The sequence below is a fragment of the Panthera onca genome, chromosome C2, assembly GCF_046562875.1.
Source record: "Panthera onca isolate mPanOnc1 chromosome C2, mPanOnc1 haplotype 2, whole genome shotgun sequence".
NCBI lineage: Eukaryota > Metazoa > Chordata > Mammalia > Carnivora > Felidae > Panthera > Panthera onca.
Genome location: NC_138347.1, coordinates 59761254 through 59785851, shown reverse-complemented (window position 1 = coordinate 59785851; position 24598 = coordinate 59761254). Strand labels below are relative to the sequence as shown.

General features: G+C 37.8%; 1 protein-coding gene across 2 annotated transcripts in view; it reads left to right on the top strand.

Annotated features, from left to right (window-relative positions):
• CFAP44 (cilia and flagella associated protein 44) overlaps window positions 1-24598 on the top strand; it is a 159313-nt gene that overhangs the window by 2572 nt on the left and 132143 nt on the right. The window contains exons 1-7 of one of the 2 annotated variants that reach the window (XM_078453009.2): window positions 4077-4351; window positions 4451-4555; window positions 9172-9327; window positions 9862-10021; window positions 13869-14031; window positions 18297-18399; window positions 23114-23330. In XM_078453009.2, coding sequence (XP_078309135.2) covers window positions 4456-4555; window positions 9172-9327; window positions 9862-10021; window positions 13869-14031; window positions 18297-18399; window positions 23114-23330 — 899 coding nt within the window. In that variant the 5' untranslated portion in view covers window positions 4077-4351; window positions 4451-4455. Of the gene's footprint in view, window positions 1-4076; window positions 4352-4450; window positions 4556-9171; window positions 9328-9861; window positions 10022-13868; window positions 14032-18296; window positions 18400-23113; window positions 23331-24598 lie in introns of those variants that run through there. The other variant, XM_078453008.2, reaches the window with a different exon arrangement.

Here is a 24598-nt window from a genome sequence, read left to right as displayed (position 1 = left end):
CCCCAGGCACCACAGTTCTTAAAACTCTACTGTATTAACTCAATGAGGTCTCAGAACAACCTTATGAAGTAGGTACTAAACTTTGCAGATGAAAATACCAAGGCACAGAGAAGTTAAATACCTGTTGAACACCTCACAGGAGGAGTAAGAGGAGAGCCAGGCTGTAAGCACAGTCAGACTGTAGCCAATTCTCAGCCTGGCCAATACACCAACCTACTTTTCTAATGGTACTGAGCTTGATGTTGTAGATGTGTGATTCTCACGAGTGGGAGGTTGGACTAGATAAGACCTCTTTCAACTCTGAAGATTTCATGGTCACCTTTATTGAGCCCTGGCTGTATTAGAGGGAATTCGTAGTAATTATGGTAAAAACAACTACGATTTTTGAGTACCTACTATGTGCTTTATATGAACCCCTGGTCCTTAACCCAGGTTCTTCTCTTTGGCTACACAAAAGAATTACATAGGGAGTGAGACCTTGAGAATGCCATGCTGTGAAAGTTTTCCGAAGTGATTCTAAAGTGCAGCCAGAGTTGAGAACTATAGGTATAAAAGATCTCATTTAATACTTAGAATGACTCTGCCAGGCAACCCTACAGTCCCCATTTTACATATAAAAGGACTAAGGGTTAAGCGATGCTGGGGACTTGGCCCTTGGCCAAGCTAACCTATACCCTTGGCCAAACTAGGATGTGGACCCAAGCCTTTCTGGCTCCAAAGCCTCATCAGGTTACAGTACAACTTCCCAATCCCTTTATTATAAACAACCCAAACCTAACCTAAGAAACAAATAAAAACCACCTTATTCCATCTCAGCATTTACACTGCTAATCTCCACATCAGGACCCTACTCAGTTGCCTTTTACAGATTCTTCAGCCACCCTTTCTGAAACAACAACAACAAAAACTAAGAAAGGATCTCAAATAGTTTAATTTTTTGTCCAGTATTGTTAGTTCAGAACACTGGGAAAATTGCTTGGCTTCCAGTATTTTCTTCCATACTGTAGACAACTTGATATTAACTGTGTTTCTGATATTAAAATTTATTGCTTGGTAATGTTAACCACTTGAGGAGTATATTGTTTGTAACAGAATAGGATAAAGAGTGTACTTTTGTCTTGATACCAATTTACCTTTGATTGTGGTTTAAATCCTTTGTTTACAGAGTGATGTTACCATGATTGTTACTGTATCTGTTACCATAATTGTTTACTATAATTGTTTCTTTCCCACTTTATAATTAACTTGTAAGTAAATTTATTAGGTCTTATAAGCTCTTTATTAGAATATATGTATCCAGGTAATGTTCAGTTACAGTATGGTAAAAATAAATGTATTTAGAAAAAAGAAGACTCAGAAAATGATCTCATGAAGCTTTTAATGGTAGGAAGCAGAAAACTATGATATTTGTTTATTTATTTGCTTAAATTTTTAAAAAGTTTCTTTATTTTGAGAGAGTAAGCAAGTGGGGGAGGAGCAGAGAGAGAGAGAGAGAGAGAGAGAATCCCAAGTAGGCATCTCACTGACAGTGTGGAGCCCGATGTGGGGCTTGATCTCATGAACCGTGAAGTCATGACCTGAGCCGAAACCAAGAGTTGGATGTTTAACCAATTAAGCCACCCAAGCGCCCCCAAAACTATGAGATTTAAGTCATTGAGAAGTACATGACCTACCACTGCTGGCTTTGAAGGGGGCCATGAGCCACGTGGCCTCTGGAAGCTTAGAAAAACTCCTAGCCTATAGTCAACAAGGAAACAGGGACTTTAGTCCTACAACCATATGGAACTGAATTCTGCCAACAACCTAAATAAGCCTAGAAATAGATTTTCCCCAGAGCCTTCAGAAATGAAGGCAGCTCCGCCAACACTTTGTTTTTGATCTTGTGAGACTCTGGGAAGCAGCGAACTGTGCCTAGATTTCTGACCCCCAAAAGTGTGAGGTAAGAAATGGGTGTTATTTTAAGCTGCTAACTTTGTATGGTGGCAATAGGAAACCAGAGAAGTACCTGTTTATAGACTGAAATGTTATTGAAATTTGCAGACTAAAAGTTATCTTTTGGTTCTTAATTGACTAGCAACAATAGAATATCAGTTTACTTTTGTCAGTAAACCCAATGACTGCTTTGCTCCACTTATTTGGAGCCTGCATCACATGGCAACTTAGAGGATAGTTTATTTTCATTGAAATAATTTAAATGTTGTTTTTTTTTTTTTTTTATCAAGGGTATCTTTAGCTATAGTCAGCCTTCATTCAGGACTTTCAGACCATCCTCTTTCTAGTCAGCCTCGGATCTGGAGCAGTGGTTTAGAGAAGTGTATTCGAAGACTGTCATAAAAGAGAATTGTCAACTTTTTCTTAGATTGTAAAGTATTTAAGGTCAAGGGCTCTATATTGCTCATTTTTGTATCCTCCGCAGTGACTAGAATACCATTTGCATATAAATGTGCTCAGTAGTTTCAAGAATTGAATTGATTTACAGTATGAAGAACCTTGAAATGGAGGGAGAAAATGGCATTTAGGTATGTTTGTAGCTACTACCTAAAGAAATTTACTCAAGGTGTATGATAATCTGCAACCAAGCTGCAATAACCAATATGACCTTGCCATATCAATTTTTAAAAATTCTTTATTATAATTAAATATTTATTTTCAAATCATCAACTTGTATAAATGTAGAAAGCAGTCTGCATATCCAATCTGGAAGGGAAGGGAAATTCACTGGATCATTGAATTTGGATTTTAAAGATCTTGCTATGTAAAATGTTTCTATCATTTGATTCCTACACACCTCCCAACCCCAGTAGGCTTGTGTTTCACAATCAGGTGAGAGGAAGGAAGGAAGAAAAGGAAGAAGGAAGAAAGAAGAAAGGGAGAACAACTTAAAAAAAAAAAAAGGAACACACGACATACTTTTTGAAAAGTAAAACGTCATCTTAATAACCCAGAAAAATGGCTCCAAAGTACTAAACACAAAATTTAATAACATAAGTGTCATTTTAAGACCTATCTTTCTTGATAATAGCTTTTAAGGAAAACATTTAGACCCTGCTCTATTGTCCCCCAAATCAAGACAGGGCATCATTATGATGTCACTGCCGAAAACAGATGGAATGACCCCCAAGGTCCAAAGGAAGAGAGGTGGGGTTCATACTGCACTCTCAGCTGACCATGTGGTGTGTATCCTATCTGCTCTGGTCATCCAGTCTTTTTTCAGAGACCAGGAAGGGATAAAGATGCACTAGTTCAGTTAATTTTCATAGCAGCCTTGTAAGCCTTGTAAGTTGTTTCTTCTTCGTTATCATTTACAATTGAGGAATTAACGTAAAGGATTATTAACTAGTAATATGGCAAAACTGAGATTCAAACCTGAAATGAACCACAAAATCTGATTCAAATAGAGCTGCCAGCCATGCCATAACAGAATGTTGAGGAAATATGTGATGTTTAGTGTGGAGAAGCGAAGACCTTAGAAGGAAGATAGAGCAGTTGCTTTCAAAGACGTTAAGGAAGTGCAACTGAGAGAGCACAGGGAAAACTTGCTTTGCCACTCCCCTCCTTAAAACCTTAAGGTGGCTTTCAGTTGCTATAGAAATAAGTTCTAAACTTCTTAGCAAAACTTAGAGATAGTTCTACAATCTGCTACCGACTTCCTCCTCACCGTCCATTTCACTCTCCCACTCTACAACAGATTGCTTTCAGCCCTTCACAGACACAACCCTCTTTCTGAACTTCCCCCTGCCTAAAACACTCTTTCCAATCTATGCCTGATCAACCTTTACTCACCACCTCCTCCTTAACCCCAGGACATGATTTAATCATCTGGCTAGGCATGCCTACAGGACCCTATTCTTTCCTTTTTGTAGCACTGATTGCATTTTAATTGCTCATTTAATATCTTTCTTTCTAAACAACAAGTTCCACAAAGTTAGGAATCACATCTCTAGTTCAGTACTGTAATTTAGTGCCTACTGTAAGACTTGATACATAGCAGGTGCCCTGAACAAATATTTTTTAATTGAAATTAATTAGTAACACCAAGGGGATTAAATGATGGGAAGAGGAAATGGAGGGATGAGCCAAAAAAACAAAAACAAAAACAAAAACAAAAACAAAAAAACCAAAACAGGTGGCAGAGGTTTAACTTTAATGATGGAATATTCTGAGGAAACATGGACTGGCGTGACATTTCACTGTGGACTTCTGAAAAACCAGAGGGAAGCATGGTAAGTTTGCCTAGAGAAAGGGACTAGCTGACTATATTCTGCCATTCTGCAGGTCTCTGCTGGCTGCTCTCCGTCCTGCTGGTGAAGTCATCTCAGATACTGTGCATACATAGTGATCAACACACATGGTATTTGGTGCTTGTGGAATTTGTTAGGTGAGAAATATCTGTAAAGGACTTTTATTTTATAGCTGTGTCCCTTTCTTTTTCTCAATTTTGTGCTTACAGGGGAAATGAAGGAACCAGGTGATCAGGACACTGATGGGGGGAAATTAGATGGATCAAAGAGTGATGGAAGGCAGTCTCAGAGCTCCTCTAAATCTGCATCAAGATGTAAGTAAAGATTATAATATACCCTTAGGCTTTTACTAAATTTAGGTAAAACCATTTTTAAAGAGTTTTTAAGTTTATACAACAGAAATGGTTTACTTGTTTCGTTCTATTGCTAAATTCTAAGTTCTTTAAAAGGGCAGAGACTGTGTTTTAACCATTTAATCTCCAGAGCCTGACACATAGAAGTTACTATCATCTCTATGTTGATAAGGATCTCTCTGCAAACCTGGTCTTGCTCTCTCCTCTGAGTCTTTACTGAACTTTTCTAATACAGTATAGTAGAAAGAGCTGGACTTTAGGTTTGAGGCCTGGGTCTACCACTTAGAGACACTTGATCTGGAATAAATTATTTTACCTCTTTGAGCCTCAATTTTCTCACCCATTAAGATGATAATTGTGAGTAGTTTGAGGATTAAATTGGATAACATATATAGAAGAATATCATATACTGCAAATAAAACAGAAATACCCTGATACCAAAACCAGACAAAGACATTACAGAAGAAGAAAACTGCAGACCAATATCCCTGATGAAACTAGACGTGAAAATCCTCAACAAAATATTAGCAAACCACATTCAGTAATACCTTAGAAGAATCATTCACCAGGATCAAGTGGGATTTATTCTCAGGATGTAAGGACGATTCAATATTTGCAAATCAATTAACGTGATACATCATATTAACAAAATGAAGGATGAAAATCATATGAATACCTTAATAGATGCAAAAAAGCATTTGACATCCAGAATCCAACATCTCTCAACAAACTGGGCTTAGAGAGAACATACCTCCACATAATAGAGGCCATGTATGAAAAAAATCCATGGCTAACATCATATTCAATGGTGAAAAACTGAGAGCTTTTCCTGTAAGATCAGGAACAGGATGAGGATGTCCACTCTCGCCTCTTTTATTCAACATAGTACTGGAAGTCCTAGCCACAGAAATTATACAAGAAAAAGAAATAAGAGACATCTATATTGGTAAGGAAGAACTCAAATGGTCACTATTTGCAGATAACATGATACTATACATAGAAAGCCCTAAAGATTTCACAAAAAAACTTTTAGAAGTAAAAAATGAATTCAGTAAAGTGGCAGGATGAAAAATTAATACCCAGAAATCAATTGTGCTTCTATACACTAATAATAAAATAGTAGAGAAATTAAGAAAATAGTCCCATTTACAATTACACCAAAAAGAATAAAATACCTAGGAATAAACTTAACCAAGAAGGTAAAAGACCTGTACTTTGATAAGTATAAAACATTGATGAAAGAAATTGAAGAAAACTCCAACAAAAGGAAAGATATGCCAGACTCTTGGATTGAAAGAATTAATATTGTTTAAATGTCTACATTATCCAAAACATTTTATAGATTCAATGTAATTGCTATCAAAATACCAACAGCATTTTTCACAGAACTAGAACAAAAAATACTAAAATTTCTAAGGAACCACAAAAGACCTTGAATAGTCAAATCAATCTTGAAAAGAAGAAAGCTGGAGGTATCACAATTCCAGATTTCAAGATATACTACAGTAATCAAAACAGTATGTTACTGCCACCAAAATAAACACATAGATTAATGGAATAGAATAGAGACCAGATATAAACCCATGCTTTTATGGTCAATTAATCTGTGATAAGGGCAGCAAGGATAGACAATGGGGAAAACACAGTCTTTTCAACAAATGGTGCCAGGAAAACTGGACAGCTACATGCAAAAGAAGGAAACTATACCACTTTCACTTTCTTACACCATACAAAAAAATGAACTCAAAATGGATTAAAGACCTAAATGTGAGATCTCAAACAATAAAACTCCCAAAAGAAAATAGAGACAGTAATTTCTTTGACATCAGCCATGGCAACGTTTTTCTAGGTATGTCTCCTAAGGCAAGGGAGACAAAAGCAAAAATAAACTATTGGGACTATATCAAAATAAAAAAAACTTTTGCAGAGCAAAGGACACCATCAAGAAAATCAAAAGGCAACCCACTGAATGGGAGAAGATATTTGCGAATGATATATCCAATAAAGGGTTAATTTCTGAAATATATAAAGAATTATACAACTTAACACACAAAAAAACCCAAAACAACCTGAAGACCTGAATATTTTTCCAAAGAAGGTATACAGATAGCCAACAGATACATGAAAAGATGCTCAATATCACTCATCACGAAGGAAATGCAAATCAAAACCACAACGAGATAGCTCCTCACACCTGTCAGAATGGCTAGACGCAAAAAGATAAGAAACAAGTGTTGGCAAGGATGTGGAGAAAAAGGAACCCTTGTGCACTGTTGGTAGAAACATAAATTGGTACAGCTACTGTGGAAAACACTATGGAGATTCTCTCCACAGAGACTCTCAAAAATTAAGAATTGAAATACTTATTATCCAATAATTCTACTACTGGGTATTTACACAAAGAAACCAGAAATACTAATTTGAAAAGATCTATGCATGCCTATGTTTATTGCAGAATCATTTACAATAGCCAAGATATGGAAGCAACCCAAGTGTCCATTGATAGAGGAATAGATAGAGAAGATGTGATACACACACACACACACACACACACACACACACACACACACTGGAATATTACTCAGTCATAAAAAGATGAGATCTTGCCATTTACAACAACATGGATGGACCTAGGGGGTATAATGCCAAATGAAATAAGTTAGAGAAAAAAAAAGATCATATGGTTTCATTTATATGTGAAATCTAAAAAGAAAACAAATGAATAAACAAAAAGAAGAATCAGGTGATCATATGATTACTATAGCTACAAGGTATAATTTAATGTCTTATTTAAATCTTATGAATTTGAATGTTTTTAACACTAACTTTTCCCAGTAAGGTCCATTATGAAACCAGAAAGTAAATGAATAAATAAAAAGCAGAATCAGACCTATAAATATTGAGAACAAACTGATGGTTGCCAGAAGGGAAGTGGGTGGGGAATGGGCAAAATGGGTGAAGGGGAATGGGAGATACAGGCTTTCAGTTTTGGAATGAATAAGTCACAGGAATAAGTCACAAAAGGCATAGCATAAGGAATACAGTCAATGATATTGTAATGGCATTGTATAGTGACAGATGGTAGCTATATTTGTGATAAGCATAACATATAAAATTGTTGAATCACTTTGTTGTACACCTGAAGCTAATGTAACACTGTATGTCAACTATACTAAAAAAATAGAATAAAATGTGAGGAATTGTGTAAAAGAATTTTTAAAAAATGGCTTGCTCTTTCTGACAGGGCATCATGGTGTTAGGTGTCATAGGGGAGTCTTGACTTTTGTAGCTCTAATCCTAAATACAGTTTCAGAAATATAATTTTGATTATTCACCTAGAGGAGACCAGGTCCTGGGGAAATCAGTTCATTCACAAAATTGACATTACACTATTTCAATGTATCTGAGACATATCTGGTAAATCCATAATTTCTCCATATCATGTTTTATTTGAGGTGTTTATCTCCTCTTGCTTGGACTCAAGCCTTTCTGTTCAAGTCTCTCTCCATACCACCACTATAATTATCTTTCCAAAAAACATGGTTATATCACTGTCTTCGAAACTGTTAGTCTGCTTCTTGATTTTCCATTTCCACTTTTCTCCACTCCCTAATTTCTGACCCAGGATTGTCTACCTTTTGGTGTCCAGTCCTTTGCAGCATTTTCCTAGGTGGATGGATTTAATAATAATGACCCTTTGTCTAGCACTGCCTCAGGATCTCCCCTTCTATGTCAGATCCTTACAGGGGATGGCCTGTCAAGTGTGGTCTGACCTTGCACTCAGCTCATAAATTAGTTCATATATTGTGGTTCTTAGTATCCCAAATGATAACCTGAAGTAATTTGCTGGTATCCTGAAACCCTTTTTCTTGGTCCTGTGAGAAGAGGTATCTCTTCTGGTTTGGCCACATTCCTGATAGCTCCCCCATACACGCTTTTTTTTTTTTTTTTTTGGCCTGGAGACCTGACCCTGTTCTCAGGCTTGCTAAAATATGAGCAACTTCTTACCCTTTGGAATTCTCATGCAGAGTGAACCAGTTTCTGGGTTGTTCACTAAGTAGAGAGATTAAAGTTGACTCTTCCCATACTCAATAAGAGGTAGAGTTTCTCCATTTGGTAATAGAATGATTTTGGTTTTGCTAATTTTCTCTATTGTTTGCTTGCCTTTTATTTGATTGGCTCTTGCTTTTATTTTTATTATTTCTATGACTTCTATTTTCTTTTTTGCTTTTTCTAGATTCTTGAGGTCTGAGTTTTGACTTTTCTTCTTTTCTTATATGTACAAAAACTATAAATTTCCCTCTAAACATAGCCTTAGCTGCATCCCACAAATTTGGATATGTTATATTTTAATTATAACTTAGTTTAAAATATTTTTAAATTTCTTTGTTGGTTTCTCCTTGATCCACACATTATTTTTAAATGTTTGATTTCCAAATATTTGTAGGTTTTCCAGATCTTATCACAGTTTATTTTTAATTTACTTCTGTTGTGATCAGAAAATATGAGCTACTTTGGAAATAAGAAAATGTTGAATTCAAGATTTAGAAATTATTAAAACAAATTACTTTTAATAGCTGCTATGAAAGAGGATTACAAACTTTTAGAAGATGCCACAGAAGAAACATTTACCGAAGGGAGAGAATCACGTTTAGGCGATGATGATTATTCTATGGAACAATTGGAAGGAAGTTCAAGTTCATTTCAAGATGACTATGTGGAGAGCATTGCAGGTAAGTGTTACTAGTTTCCTATCTATAATTGTCACTGTTTTAAAGACAAATTGCCCCAAATGAACAGTTATAAATCCATAGAAATAAAAATTTTCAGGATATTTTGCAGTGATAAAAGTAAGAGCTTGGAACATATTCTAATAGGGTAGCATCTCTGGAGCTGTAGATTATATTTCTGAGGATCACATACAGGACTCTCATACTTGGTTTTCTGGGGGTTGGATGATCTCAGGAGTGCTCTACCCTGGATTAGTGAATTATAACTCTCCTTTGGAACTGATTGGGAGTTGCTGTTTGAGACTGCAAAACCATGACCAGAGTTCAGCATTCACCTTTTGTTGATTTCTCTTCCTCCCAAGCACAGGGCCATGTTGGTTCCTCTTCCCATGCTCACTGGTAGGTAGCATCCCATGTTCAGGCCACTTGTAGTACTGCTAGAGTATTGCGGGGTACGTGTATTCCTCCTGTCTTTGTGAAATACAATTTTAGGACTCACCAGATGCTCTTTTTAGTTAAAATATTTTATTTTTTTAGAATCTCGGTATATGGAAACCCCAGCTCCAGACTCAGAAAGGGCAGAGGAGGAAGTTAAGAAGAAAATATCAGAAAACTTCTTCTATGATTATGCAGAGCTGATTTCGATGCCTTTTGTGACTCCGGATTCGAACATACCACTGGATCTTCTCACACTTGTGTATCCACTCCAGTTACATATGTATAATTTTTGGATTTCAATTTCTTAGGTCAGGGATCGGCAAACTGTAGCCCATGGACCAAATCTGGCCTCCGGTCTATTTTCCTAAATAAGGTTTTATTGGAACACAGTAATTCTCACTCATTTTCATTTTATCTGTGGCTGCCATCACACTACAAGGGCAGAATTAAGTAGTTATAACAGAAGTCACCTGGCCCACAAAGCCTAGAATATGTACTATCTGGCCCTTTATAGAAAAAGTTTGCCGATCCCTGTCTTAGGTAATTCTAAGAAGCTTGGCCCTTAGAGAAGCTGAGACAGAAATACGGGACGTTAATTTAAACTAACCTTTCGTTGATGCTAAATAACCATAAAGAGAAATGATACTTTTCTGGCTGTTCTCTCATGAGACATGATGTAAAGGAGATCAAAAGGCCTCTTATCCTGGTTTACATCCTCTACCAGGCTGGCATCCCTTTCTCAATGCCTACCAAGTTAAAATCATTGATTTCTTAAAACACTGATACAATTGTCAGACATTAGTACTTACACATTATTTGTCAGATGAGTATCAGAGAAGACAACCCTGAGGAAGTAGGGCACAAAATAACACACTTTAATTGGTCTGGAGAATAAGAGTCCATGAAGAATTGTAAAGGTGGGGATGATTAACAAGGGGATTTAGGGTTTGCTGTCACTGTATGATGTTAGGTTTGTAAGGTGGTTAGGAAAATATTTCCATTAATGCTCTTGGCTAGCAGTTTGGTATGCCTACCTTCAGATGACCACCACATGGCCTGAAACACTGACTGGCCTCTTATAAAAGTGTGCTTAAAGAGGAGGGTGGTGTACTCACTGACTCAGTTTTGGTTTTCATATAAAAATAGAACATGTTATTATAGCTTCTGTTTCAATCCCAGGTGTAACTAGAACTAATTCACCTTGAATCTTATAACCTGGAATTTTCTCTTTTGAGGACTTCTTTTGTATATGTCATCTTTGGACAAGTTGTTGATAGAAGTTATGCTGTTGCCTTCCTTCTAGCCTATTTGTTTCAAATGAGGTGGTTTAGCAGTCACCTGGAAGATTTTCCTGAAATACACATGCTCTGATACCTTTCCTGGACCTACTGCATCATTTCTGTGTGTAGAGGGACTTGGGCACATGTAGTCTGAAAAAGTTTACCAAGTACTTTTGATTGTGTTGCCCTCTCCCAGCCCCCAACACTGGAGACTTGTTGCTCCAGGATACAGGGATCTCTGTATTAGAGAGATATGCTGCGATTCCAGATAACAAGTCAGAGTGACCTTGACTTTTGACTCGATATATGAATTACCTCTACTGACGCTGGATGAGTGGCTGTATCTGCTATAGACTTTTCATGAACACTTTCAAAGCTAAGGAAGTCACAAATTCTGGATAGCTCACATTATTAGCTCTTGCAGGCCTTGAATCAAAAGCTGCCTCTCTGGAACATCTTGCATTAGACAGTTCTACTCTCCAGGGTTGGAACAAATATGATCTCTATTTCTTGTGAGAAGCTCCAAGGAGAAGTTAGCTGTCATGTATCCCCTACACAATCCTTTATACTTTATTAATTCAATTGAGTCAACTTCAGTTTCAAAGTTCAGTGTCTTGTAAGTCAAGAAATGTGTCATGTATTACATATTACCTAAACCATAGCATAATTTATACAAGATGTATTTAAACACAATTTTAAAGTGAGGGTCCTAGATGCTCATGAACAGACAGTGAAGGCCCTGGGTCTCAGATAGGAAGTTAAGAAAATGCAAACCAGAAGACAGGGTGGGATAAAGCAGAAAGGAGTTGAAGGTATAGCAGAACACAATTTAACATCTTCAAAGCTCTGGTTAGGGGATCCGCTGTCATCTGGGGTTAAAAGGGAAGGATCAGACTCTAGTTATACATTAATTAATTCATTAATTAATGCATCCAAGAAATGTTTATTGAATGCCTCATAGGCTCAAGACACTGCACTAGGCATTCTAGGAAGTAGAGATGAGCTATGAGAAGAAGCAGGTTGTAATTTGGAGGGGGAGAGTTTGGGAAGTTACAGTCTCACCCATTCTGCATTTGAAAGGGCCTTTGATCAGAACAGCAGCAGGTAAAAGGGAGTCCTACTCTACCCTGAAATTAGAGATGTTAATACCAGATAAGTGATTTCCAACTGTCACCCAAGACAGTGAAGAGATGGTAGCCATTTCCACTCTCAGTTATTGACACACTATTAGCCCTCCAAGTGCTACACTGGCACTGGGAAAAGAGGAAGGAAGAGGAGGAAAGAAAGGTGAGAGCAGCAGTTTGGGGAAAGGGAAAAGGAAGGTAGGGGAAACTTCCTGCCCATACCAGGAAGATGAGGAACATGTGGATCCCATTCTTTATTTGTAAGGAGGCCTCAGCACCCATGAGGTCTGAATAGCTTCATCAAGATCTTTGGATCACATGTTCATTTGCATTTCTTTTTTTTTTTTTTTTTAAGTTTTAAGTTTGTTTGTTTGTTTATTTATTTAGAGAAAGAGCATGAACAGGAGAGGAGCAGAGAGAGAGAGGGAGAGAGAGAATCTCAAGCAGGCTCTCCTCACTGCCAGTGTGGAGCCTGACATGGGGCTCAAACCCACAAACTGTGAGATCATGACCTGAGCTGAAACTGAGAGTTGGACGCTTGATTGACGGAGTCACCCAGAAATTATATATAAAAATTAATTTTAGGTGTTCGTGTCTTTAGTGAGTTGATAAAATTCCCTTTTCTTGAACAGATAAAAAAGCCCTGAAATATTCTCTTTTTCAATTTAACTCTTAGACAATGAGGTAAGTATAGTTATGTATAGTTGGTTAATAGTTTGTATATACCTCACAATTCAAATTGCATTAATTAAAATTTCCTCCTTTTTTACATTCTATATATTCTTGCTAATAATTCTACATAGTTTTTTCTGTAAAAATATTCACTTACAAATAAAAATAATCCTCTAAAATCAGAATTTATTTTTTTAAACAAGGGCAAGAAATAAAGATTTCTCCAATGATCCTTTAACTTTTGTGTTCAACGGTAACTCTTAGAAAATAAGAAACAATCTACTTAAGATATACTATGTAATATGTTTCTTTTGCAAACTATAATGTTTTGATAGATTAACCTCATTTAACTTACTTATTACATTTATATCTTAGGTTATATTAATTTGAACTTGAACTTGAATTAATTTGAACAATGTACATTTAAAAGATGTCTTATAAAAACTTCGATTATTTTAACCTTTATTTTGAATTAGTGCAGATTTACTGTATAGCATTAATATGCACACACACACACACACTCATCTATACACCTATACATATTAATGCACTCATAAAGGAAATGTTAGCATATTTATTATATATACTTATATACCATATACTATTTAGTCCATTTTCATAATTCATATGAATTAAATTTCAATTATATTTATGTAGATTTATTACAACATGTAATATTACTGGTGTTTCAGGATTTCAAAACGTGTCAGAATTTTAAACAGCTGGTCTTTCAACATCAAGAGGCCTTTTTGATACTTTTACTTTTATAAAATTAATCTGCTTTCAGGATTTCCCTGGGAAAATTAAAATATTGACTAAATCAGAGTATGAGGATTTTCACTTAATTTGAAAGCAAGGTTGCATTAGTGACAAATAAAAAACTCTTGAGTTTCAAAGTAAAATGCAACTACTTCAACACTGAGTCTTTATTGAAGGGCACAGAGTTTAAAAACATATTTATTACATTGCGTTTCCTGTCTCTAGAATGGTTACTTTGTGTCACTTCTTTTCCTTAACAATATTCCCTCAGTCATTCCTTTGGTTATGACTGTAGAAAGCGGGCCAACCTAAAACTTCTGGACAGCAGTACTGTGATGTACATCGCTGGGAACCAGCTGATCCTTTTGAATTTGAAAACCAAGGAACAGACCTACCTGCGAAGTAGCAGTGGTAGAGGAATTGGTGTTATTGGGGTACGCTGTTAGCGACTTCGGAAAAAATTCCATCCTTTTGTTTGTTTCTTCTGTGGACCAGCCAGGCTGTCAGATGCCAATACCATGGGCAGGATGCCACAATTGCAGGAGATGCAATTCTAAGGCATTTTCAAGTCAACAATTGCAACCACTCCATTCATTGACATTGTCTCTGTGCAGTATCATACTATCACATTAATAATACTATCATTTTACCAATACTTATGTTGCAGATAAGGACACTGGGGCTAATAGAGGGTAAGTGGCTTCCCACAGCCATCAAGTTTTTACATATTAATGCTATGTTGCTATTCTGCAAAAATACTCAAATGAATGGCACAGATGATAATTCAAATAATAAATAGAGATAAGTGCCAGATAAGATATAAGTATATGGTTGCACATTAAGAGATCAAGTATAGATTGTACGTTCAATAATTTTGAGCAGCTGACAGAAGGACTTGTATGTGATTTGAGGCTGTCTCTTCCTTCCTCTTCAGGTGCCTGTCTCCATCAGTCACCTTTTTTCTTGTACCTTCATTCTCTACTTCCTTAGGGTTTTCATCCTCAGCATTAAAGCACACTAAATCAACTTGTTCTCATCTTAAAAGTCTCCTCTCTAACCATGTATTCTCTTTACACTGACTTGATCTTCCCTTCAAAGCCAAGCTTCTGCTGTCTTTTTCCCTATCACCGCACTGAAATTGGCCTTACTAAAGTGACCAATGGCCCTGAATAGCCAAATCTGAAGAATACCTTTCTAACTGTATCTTATCTGACCTCTCAATAGCAATTGGCCCCATGATTGTGCTTTTATCTTGACCTTTTGCTTTTTACTCTGATTCTTAAAAGTAGGTGATCCTTAAAAGTCCCTAGACCTTCTCTCACCAATAACAGCCTGAGAAGCACATCTTGGTGTCTTTAGAGTCATGAGAGGGCACCTGTTCAGATTAGGCTGCGTGAGACATGGAGAGGAGGAGAAATATGCAGGATTTGGGGCTCATACAAGCTACACTTCCGTAGCAGACATTCAAAGGGTTTTTAGAAGGATCATGAACCAAATAGAAGTCTGCCCTGCTCTTGCCCTGCCTGTCAGATGTGAGCAGCCCATTCAGAACTAGAAGGTGTAGGGGTGACATCACCGTACCCTGTGGAGGTGGAGGGCTTCTGGCAGAAAGGCTGATGCAGCTCCAACAGAGAGACTGGGCCAAGCTAGCAGGGAGTAGTGGGAAATGCTCTTGAGTAGACTAGATGGTAGGGTAGCTTACCTGGTAGGATATTTAGACTAGAAGTGGAGATGAGTGGAGAGGTTTGGAAGATTCTTGCTCTGAGAAGTGAAGCAGGAAGATGAATGGGAATGGAGAAGGTAAGGAAAATCAGAGATCCACAAATAGAACTTAGACTGGCTACGGAAACAGGAAATGGTGCGATGGAAGGGTGAAGGAGAGTCCCATGTTTCTGTCTTCCTTGATCATCTATGTATATATAGCAGGTGTAAATAGTAAAGTCCCTGTCCTCAGCAAGAATTTATTATACTACATTGTGAGTCCAACACTAACTCAGAACATGCAGGGATTTAAGTGAAGAAGCGTTCGTGACCTCTATGAATTCAAAGAGTTCAAAATCCACCCAAAGAGACAGGACTCATATCAAAAAGCAGAAAAACCAAAAAACTAGAGGCATAAAAGTACATGATCCTGTGGCACCAGCTGTATGCAAACACAGGCCTAGCATTAGGGTCGCAGGTTCCATGGAGGGAAGTCAGTCAGGGGCCACTCTGAGGTGTCCTTAGCCCTGAGGTCCACATCATCTGCAGAGTACGGAGAAACGGGGAACTATCACTTGTTTTTCTATCACTTTATGGCCAATAGTAGTTCTGAAGTTTCTATTTTGTTATACAATAAGTTGGCCTGAGGTCAGTAGTTAGAGGTGTATTGTGGTCAAGAATGTTAATCCTAATCCTCATCGGCGCCTGGTCTCTGGGCAGTTGTATGTCCACAGGGACTTTTCTCGGAGTGTGTTGAAGCCTGGATAGGGGTGGGGATTTTCCTCAACTGGCCTTGTCAGTTCATTCTTTCTGAAACAGTTATCTATTGTGGATGAGAAGCACTCTCGCAAGGCAATGGGAAATCTGTGAGAAATGTGTTCTGGGGGCATATCAACTGTCAGAAGATAGGGTGAATCTGTATGTTGAGTATAAAGTAAATGACTCATTAGTTCCTAATAATTAGTTCCTTATTAGTTCCCCACTAAAAATAAAACACCAAACTCAACGCCACAGAGCTTCTGATCTGAAAGGGCTGAAACTTTTTCACTTACTATAGGCAAGATGCAGAAGAGCAAAAGATTTGCCCGAATTCTCATTCAGATTTCTGTGACCACATATCCTATACAATATTCTCCCATAAATAGGCATCTAGAAAAACATATACCTTAACACATTTCCCCCTAAGTTCTTGGTAGCTACTGTTTTTAATTTTTTTTTTTTAAAGATTTGTTTTTAAAAAGAGAGAGTGAGTGGGGCAGGGGCAGAAAGGAAGACAGAATCCCAAGCAGGCTCTGTGCTGTCAGTGCAGAGTCTGATGTAAGGCTTGAATTCACGAACTGTGAGATCATGACCTGAGCTGAAATCAAGAGTCAGCATTTTAACCACCTGAGCCACCCAAGTGCCCCAGTAGCCACTGTTTTTTTAGTTCCACTTTCTTTTTGGCTCCAACACCTGGCTTGAATCCTACCTCTCACATTTGCCAGCTGTATGACTTTAAGTTACTTAGCCTCTCTGTGCCTATTTCCCATTGGTAAGATGGGAATGATAATGGTATTTGAACTCACAAGGTTGATGTAAAATTTAAGGGGATTAATTAATATAAAACTTAAACAGTGTCTGGCATATAATAAGCACCCAATAAATGTTGGTTATTCTCTCACTGAGTGTCCATCCTATAAACCCAAGCCTTGTTTCAAGCTGAAGGGATGGGTGTTTACTTGACTGGAAGAATAAAAGACCAGTTGTCAGTAAGAAGACAGCTTATATAGGTCTTTTGGCCCCATGTGTGGAGAGAAGAATGTTATCTTGGGTACCAGAATTTAGAGTGCAATCCTCTAAGGGAAGTTCCTGGCCCCTAGGTATAAAATCAGGAGTTGCAAAATGGTAAGTGAAAATAAGATTCTTTTAAAATCTATTTATTTGTTTGTTTATTTATTTATTTTGAGAGAGACTACACAAGCAGGGGAGGGGCAGAGAGAGGGAGAGAGAGAGAGAGAGAGAGAGAGAGAGAGAGAATCCCAAACAGGCTCCGCACTGTCAGCACAGAGCCTGATGCAGGGCTCAGACTCACAAACCATGAGATAATGACTTGAGCCTAAACCAAGAGTTGCATGCTTAATCGACTGAGCCACCTGGCACCCCTGAAAATAGAATTTTATAAAGCACAATATGTGTCTTAAATAGTTTGTTTTCAAAACAGCCTAGTTTTATTTTTAGGCTATCCATTTACTCTTCCTGCACATTGGCTTACCAATGAACAAAAATAACAAGAATAAACATACACTTCACAATTCATATGGCTGTCATTCGAAATGCTAAGCAAATAGTTTATCCACAAATATTTACTATTTTTTTCCTCTGCATCTGGCTTGGAAATATAGTATCTTTCTCACTTTTAGTAAGTTTATATCCATTTGTGGTAAATTTGTCCAAGGTGAAATTTTTTAAACTGAGATGGAACTTACTCTGGAAACATGAGTTTTTCTGTACAAAAATTTAGGTTGATTTATTTATGCAGGGTAAACAATTCATCTAACTTGGTTGTTCTCAAAGAGTGATTCCCAAGCCGGCAGCATCAGCATCACCTGGAACTTGTTAGAGACGTAAATGCAAATTTTGGGGCCCCCTGGCCCTCAAGTACTGAGTCGGGAACTCCGGTGCTAGGGCTTACCCTCTGTGCCTTCACGAGCCCTCCCTGTGGTTCCGACACACTCTAATGATTGAGAACCACTGTTCTAGCTCTCCTGATGGCAGTTAAAATAATTGCAGATGTAGAGATGACTTTATTAACAAAAGCAAAACTTAAAATGAATATTCGTAAAGGCTTCAGTTTAAATCACATCTGTTACCAAGTATGTATCAGATGCCCATTTTTTTTTTTTTAGTTTTCTGTTGGAGTGGATCCTAATAAATGATAAAATCACAGATACTGCATTAATAGGGCTATTTATAAGAAAATCTTCCTTTTATTATTTAAGTGAGATTTTACTTTTTATAGGTTCATCCTGATAAAACTTACTTCACTGTCGCTGAAAAAGGAGTTTTTCCAAAGATTATCATCTATGAATATCCTTCTTTGAGGCCCTACAGAATCCTTCAAGGTGAGCCCACTACAACTTTTGAAATATTCCATGTTCAAGGTTAATGATATTCAGGGTCTTCCAGAGAAACCGAACTAGGAGGAGACAGAAGAGAGATTTGTTCAAAGGACTTGCCTCGTGTACTTATGGGAGCTGGCAGGTCTGAAGTTTGTAGGGCAGGCTGGCAGGCTGGACGTTCTTGGGTAGGGGTTGATGCTACATGTTCAGGTAAAATTTCGTCTTCCTCAGGGAAACTTCAGTTTTGACTTTTAAGGACTTTCAACTGATTGAGGCCCACCTAGATTGAAATAACCTCACATAAAATTAATCACCACCATTTTCGTATAATTTTGTTTTCCATATAATTAATTTTAGTAGTTAGTTTTTTAAAAAGACTGCTTTTTGGAGCAGTTTCAGATTTACGGTAAAGTTAAGGGGAAGGTTCAGAGATCTCCCATATCCCTCTTCTCCCACACATGCATAGCTTTCCCCATTATCAACATCACTCACCAGGTACATTATTTACTGAAGATCAGCCTACATTAGCACATCATAATCACCCAAAGTCTATAGTGTCCCTTGGGGTTTACTCCTAGTGTTGTATTCTATGGGTTTAGATAAATGTATGCATCAGTATATCATACAGTGTATTTTCACTGTCCTAAAATTCCTCTGTGTCCTGCCTATTCATAACTGTCCCCACCTTGGCCACCACTGATCTTTTTATTGTCTCCCCAGTTTTGCCTTTTCCAGAATGTCGTAGAGTTGGAATCATACAGTACGTAGGCTTCGCAGATTGACTTCTTTCACTTAGTAATATGCATTTAAGATTCCTCCCTGGCTTTTCATGGCGTGGTAGCCCATTTCTTTTTGGTGCTGAAAAATATTCCATTGCTTGGATGTACCCCAGTGTACATTTGTGTATTGAGGGGCATCTTAGTTGTTTCCAAATTTTGGCAGGTTGTAAACAAAGCTGCAATAAACATCTGAGTGTAGGTTGCTGCTGTGTGAACATAAATTTTCAACTACTTTGGGTAAATACCAAGAGCATAATTACTAGATCCTATGGTAAGAGTACGTTTAGTCTTGTAAGAAACTGCTAAGCTGTCTTCCAGAGTGGCTGTACCATTTTGCTTTCCCACCAGCAATGTATGAGAGTTCCAGTTGCCCCACATCCTCATCAGCATTTGGTGTCCTCAGCGATTTGGATGTTGGCCATTCTAAATAGGTGTGTAGTGGTACCTCCTTTTTTAAGTTTGTGTTTCCCCGATGACGTAGAATGTGGAGCATCTTTTCATATGTTTCTGTGTTATCTGCATATTTTTGGTGAGGCTACATGTTAAGGCCTTTGGCCCCTTCTGTAAATGAGTTGTTCATGTCTTATTGTTGAGTTTTAAGAGTTCTTTGCATATTTTGGATATGCATACTTTGCATAACAGTCCTTTATCACATATGCTTTTGCAAATTTTTCTCCCAGTCTGTGACTTGTATCATTTTCTTGACATTGCCCTTCTCAGAGCAGGTTTTCATTTTAGTGAAGTTTAGTTATTAGTGATTTCTTTTATGGATCATGTCTCTCGTGTGGAATCTAAAATGGCATCATGATACCTAAGGTCACCTAGGTTGTCTCTTACATTAACTTCTAGGAATTTTACATTTTTTGCATTTTATATTTAGGTTTGTGATCCATTTTGAGTTAATTTTTGTGAAAGATGTAAGGCCTATGTTTTCATTAATTTATTTGTTTGCTTGTTTATTTTTTGCCTATGGATGTCCAGGTGGCCCAGCACATTTGTTGAAGAGACTGTCTTTGCTCTGCTATATTGTCTTCAGGACTTTGTCGAAGATCAGTTGTCTGTATTTCTCTGGGTCTATTTTTGGGCTTTCTATTCTGTTCCATTTGTCTATTTAGTCTTTCCCCAATATCATACTATCTTGATTACTGTAGTTGTATGGTATATTTTGAAGTCAGGTAGTATCAGTTCAACTTTGCCCCTTTCACTCAGTATTATGTTGACTAGTCTGGGTCTTTTGCCTGTCTGTATGAACTTTAAAATCAGTTTGTTGATATCCCCAAACTAATAATACAGTTGTTTCTGCACATTATTAGATTCGATTTGCTAATATTTTGTTGAGGTATTTCACATCTATGTTCATGAAAGATACTGTTCTATCGTTTTCTTTTCTTAAACTGTTATTTGTTACATCAATTAAGAATAGTAAAAATAAAAGTTTTTTATTTTACATTCACTTACTCCTTCTTCAGTGCTCTTCATCTCTTTATGTAGATGTGTGTTTCTGACCTATATTATTTTCCTTCTGTGCAGAGAACTTCTTTTAACTTTTCCTGCAAAGCAGGTCTCCTGGCAACAAATTCCCTCAGTGTGTGTCAGAGAAAATCTTTGTCACTTTTGAAGGATAATTTCATGGGGTACAGAAGTCCAGGTTGGTGGGTTTTTTCCCTTCAACACTTTAAATATCTCAGTCCATTCTTCTTGCTTGTGTGGTTTCTGAGGAGAAGTTGGATATAGTTTTTCATTCTTCTCTAGGTAAGGTGTTTTTCCCCTCTTGCTTTTTTCAGGAGTTCTTCCTTTATCTTCATTTTCTGTAGTTTTCTGGGCATTTATTCCAGTTAGTATTCTCTGAGCTTCTTGGATCTGTGGTTTGGTGTCTGATAGTAATTTGGGGGAAATTCTCAGTCGTTACTGTTTCACATACTTCTTCTCTTCCTTTCTCTTTTCTTCTCCTTTTGGTATTCCCATTACACATACATTGTATCTTTTGTAGTTGTTCCATAGTTCTTAGATATCGCTTCTGTTTTGCTCTTCAGTTTTAAAGATTCTATTGATATATTCTGTAGCTCAGAGATTTCCTCAGCTGTGTCCAATTTACTAATGAGCCCATCAAAGACATTTTTCATTTCTGTTACAATGTTTTATGTCTCTAGCCTTTCCTTGTTGTTCTTTCTTAGGATTTCCATTTTTCTGCTTACATTGTCCATTTGTTCCTGGATATTGTCTGCTTTATTCCCTTAGCATATTAATCATAGTTGTTTTACTTATTTATTTAATATGTATTTATTTTTGAGAGAGAGATAGAGAGAAAAAGCGAGAAGCAGAGAGGGAGACAGAGGATCCAAAACAGTTTCTGTGCTGACAGTACAGAACCTGATGTGGGGCTAAAACTCACGAACCATGAGATCATAACTTTAGGTAAAGTCGGATGCAACTGACTGAGCCACCCAGACACCCTAATCATAGTTGTTTTAAATTCCCAATCTGATATTTCCATATCTGTGCCATGTCTCGTTCTAATGCTTGCTCTGTCTCTTCAAACTGTGTTTTTTGCCTTTTTGTATGCTTTGTAGATTTTTCTTGGTAGCCAGACATGGTGTAGTGGATAAAAATAATTGCTGTAAATAGGCTTCTTATAACATGGTGGTAAGGTGTGGAGGGAGGGGAAGTGTTCTACGGTTCTGTGATTAGGTCTCAAATTTTTAGGGAGCCTCTCTTGACCGAACTTCATAAATGTTTCTTAGCAGTTTTCCCCCCTCAGGTGGGACGGGATGGCTAGAGTTGAGTATTTCCTTCCCCAGGTTATTTAGGTTGGTTAGGCTTTTGTTAATTAGTTTCTCCTGAGGACAGGCCTCATTAAGAGGAGCAGAGTGTTCTGGTGTATTTCAATTTTTTTTAGATGTTTATGTATTTGAGAGAGAGGGAGGGAGGGGGGAGGAGCCGTGAGAGAGGAAGACACAGAATCCAAAGCAGGGTCCAGGCTCTGAGCTGTCAGCACAGAGTTCGACACGGAGTTCCAACTCATAAACTGTGAGATCATGATCTGAGTCAAAGTCAGATGCTTAACTGACTGAGCCGCCCAGGTGCACCTGTTCTGGTGTATTTAAAAATGGTTCCTATTCCCCTCTCCCTGCTGAAAGCCTGAGGGTTTTTTCTAGGTGTTTGCTGTGGGGACCTGGTCAAGCTCCTGGAGATAAAGCTCACAATATTTTGAGGGCCATCTTATGACTGGCCCTTCCTGGAGTTTTTAACTCTCGGATTTGTCCATGCTGAGCCTCCAGCAATTCATCAGTGGTAGTTCAGGTTTTACTACCTGGCTCAGATATTTTGGCTATTTCTGCTGTGAGTCCCTGCTATAGTAAGTTGCAAATGCTCGTGTTCCCCTGTTGTATCTCTCCAGTCTCAGGAGCAGCCGTTTGCCCTGTGTCCTTCCCTCACTTATGAATCCAAGAAAAGTTGTTGATTTTTTAGTGTGTTCAGCTTTTTATTTGTTGTTAGGATGGAATGGTGACTTCCAAGCTCCTTACATGCATAACCAGAAACCTGAAGTCCTTAATTTTTATTTGGCGAATTTTCCAGTGGCAAGTTTCTAATTATAGATTGATTTCTTTCTGCTATCTCACATGATTTTGGGTCCCCCTGCCCCCATTTCATAAACTGGAATGTGTTCTCAAAAACAATCAAAAGTGTTTTTCTCTTGCAAAATGTGATTAAGATTTCTTCACTCTCCCCAGTCACGTAATATAATTCATTCTAAAGCCAAGGGTGATGAATGATTTTGGATTGTTTCTTTGGGGATTCTTGGCATTCTTTCGTCAATGCTTATCACCAAGGATGCTTGCTTGCTCTCTCTTTCTCTCCTTTTCCTTTTCAAAAGAATACACTTTAGAAAATGAGATAAGTGTTGCCTCTGTTCATTGGCCTCCCATTCACCCTTTCAGATGGGACTGAGCTGGCTTATGCTTACGTGGATTTTAACTACGATGGTACCTTGCTAGCCTCTGTTGGCAGCAGCCCTGATCACACGCTGACCATCTGGAACTGGAAAGAAGAACAGCCCATACTGAGGACAAAAGCTTTTTCCCAGGAAGTTTTTAAGGTTACTTTCAATCCTGAAGATGATGAGCAGCTGACTACATCGGGATCAGGCCACATCAAGTAGGTTGTGTGACTGATACAGGTGCTGGTAGATTATCATTAATGATATTTTCTAAGAGGTGACCAGCTGGAGACATCTTTGCTGATGTTAACATTAGGATAATTTTTAAATGTGTTACCTTTAACTGTAGTGCTGCTTTTCTAATTGGATATGGGGATTTTCTTACCAGAGGGGCACCTGGGTGGTTCAGTTGGTTAAGCGGCCAACTCTTGGTTTCGGCTCAGGTCATGATCTCACCACTTCGTGGGTTTGAGCTCTGCATCAGACTCTGGGCTAACAGTGTGGAGGCTGCTTGGGATTCTCCTTCTCTCCCTCCCTCTCTGCCCACCCCCCACTTATGCTGTCTCTGTCTCTCTCAACATAAATAAATAAACTTAAAAAAAAAGACACTATAGATAGAAAGAAGGGCTTTTATTTTATTTTATTTTATTTTATTTTATTTTATTTTATTTTATTTTAAAGAAGGGCTTTTAAATGTAGCCTACTGCCTTATAGGCTTTACCACCTCAAAGGGTTTGTATAATGTCTTACTAACATGGCATGTTGACTTTTCAGACCCACCATTAAACTTGTAGAAATACTGTATGATGGATAAGTCATTTTGACTCTGAACTCAGTCTTCATCTGTAAAATAAGAATTATAACAGAATCATTCCTAACCCAGGGCCCTCAATACTAAATTGCAACAGAGTCTACTGTTGATCTCAGTCTCTGGGTCTAAATTTCATGTCGTTTTCACTTTATCATACTCCGCTCTATTTTCTAGGATGGAATGATTTTGTCCTGTTCTGTCTTCATTCTACCTTGTCTTAAGCATTTATCTAACAATCTTCTACCACCACCCTTGGACTACTCATGACTAGATTTCCAGCATCCTTTTTGAGAAAGACATTTTTACCTAAGTTTCTCTTAATTCAATTTAAACCTGGCCCTATTCTTATTCATTCATTAGAAATATAGAATAATTGAACAGATTTTATTTAAAAAAAAATTTTTTTTAACGTTTATTTATTTTTGAGACAGAGAGAGACAGAGCATGAACGGGGGAGGGTCAGAGAGAGGGAGACACAGAATCTGAAACAGGCTCCAGGCTCTGAGCTGTCAGCACAGAGCCCGACGCGGGGCTTGAACTCACAGACCGCGAGATCATGACCTGAGCCGAAGTTGGCCACTTAACCGACTGAGCCACCCAGGCGCCCCTAATTGAACAGATTTTAAGTAGAAGCTTGGGGGAATTCTCAAGTAATCTTCTGCTAGCTATAGGCTA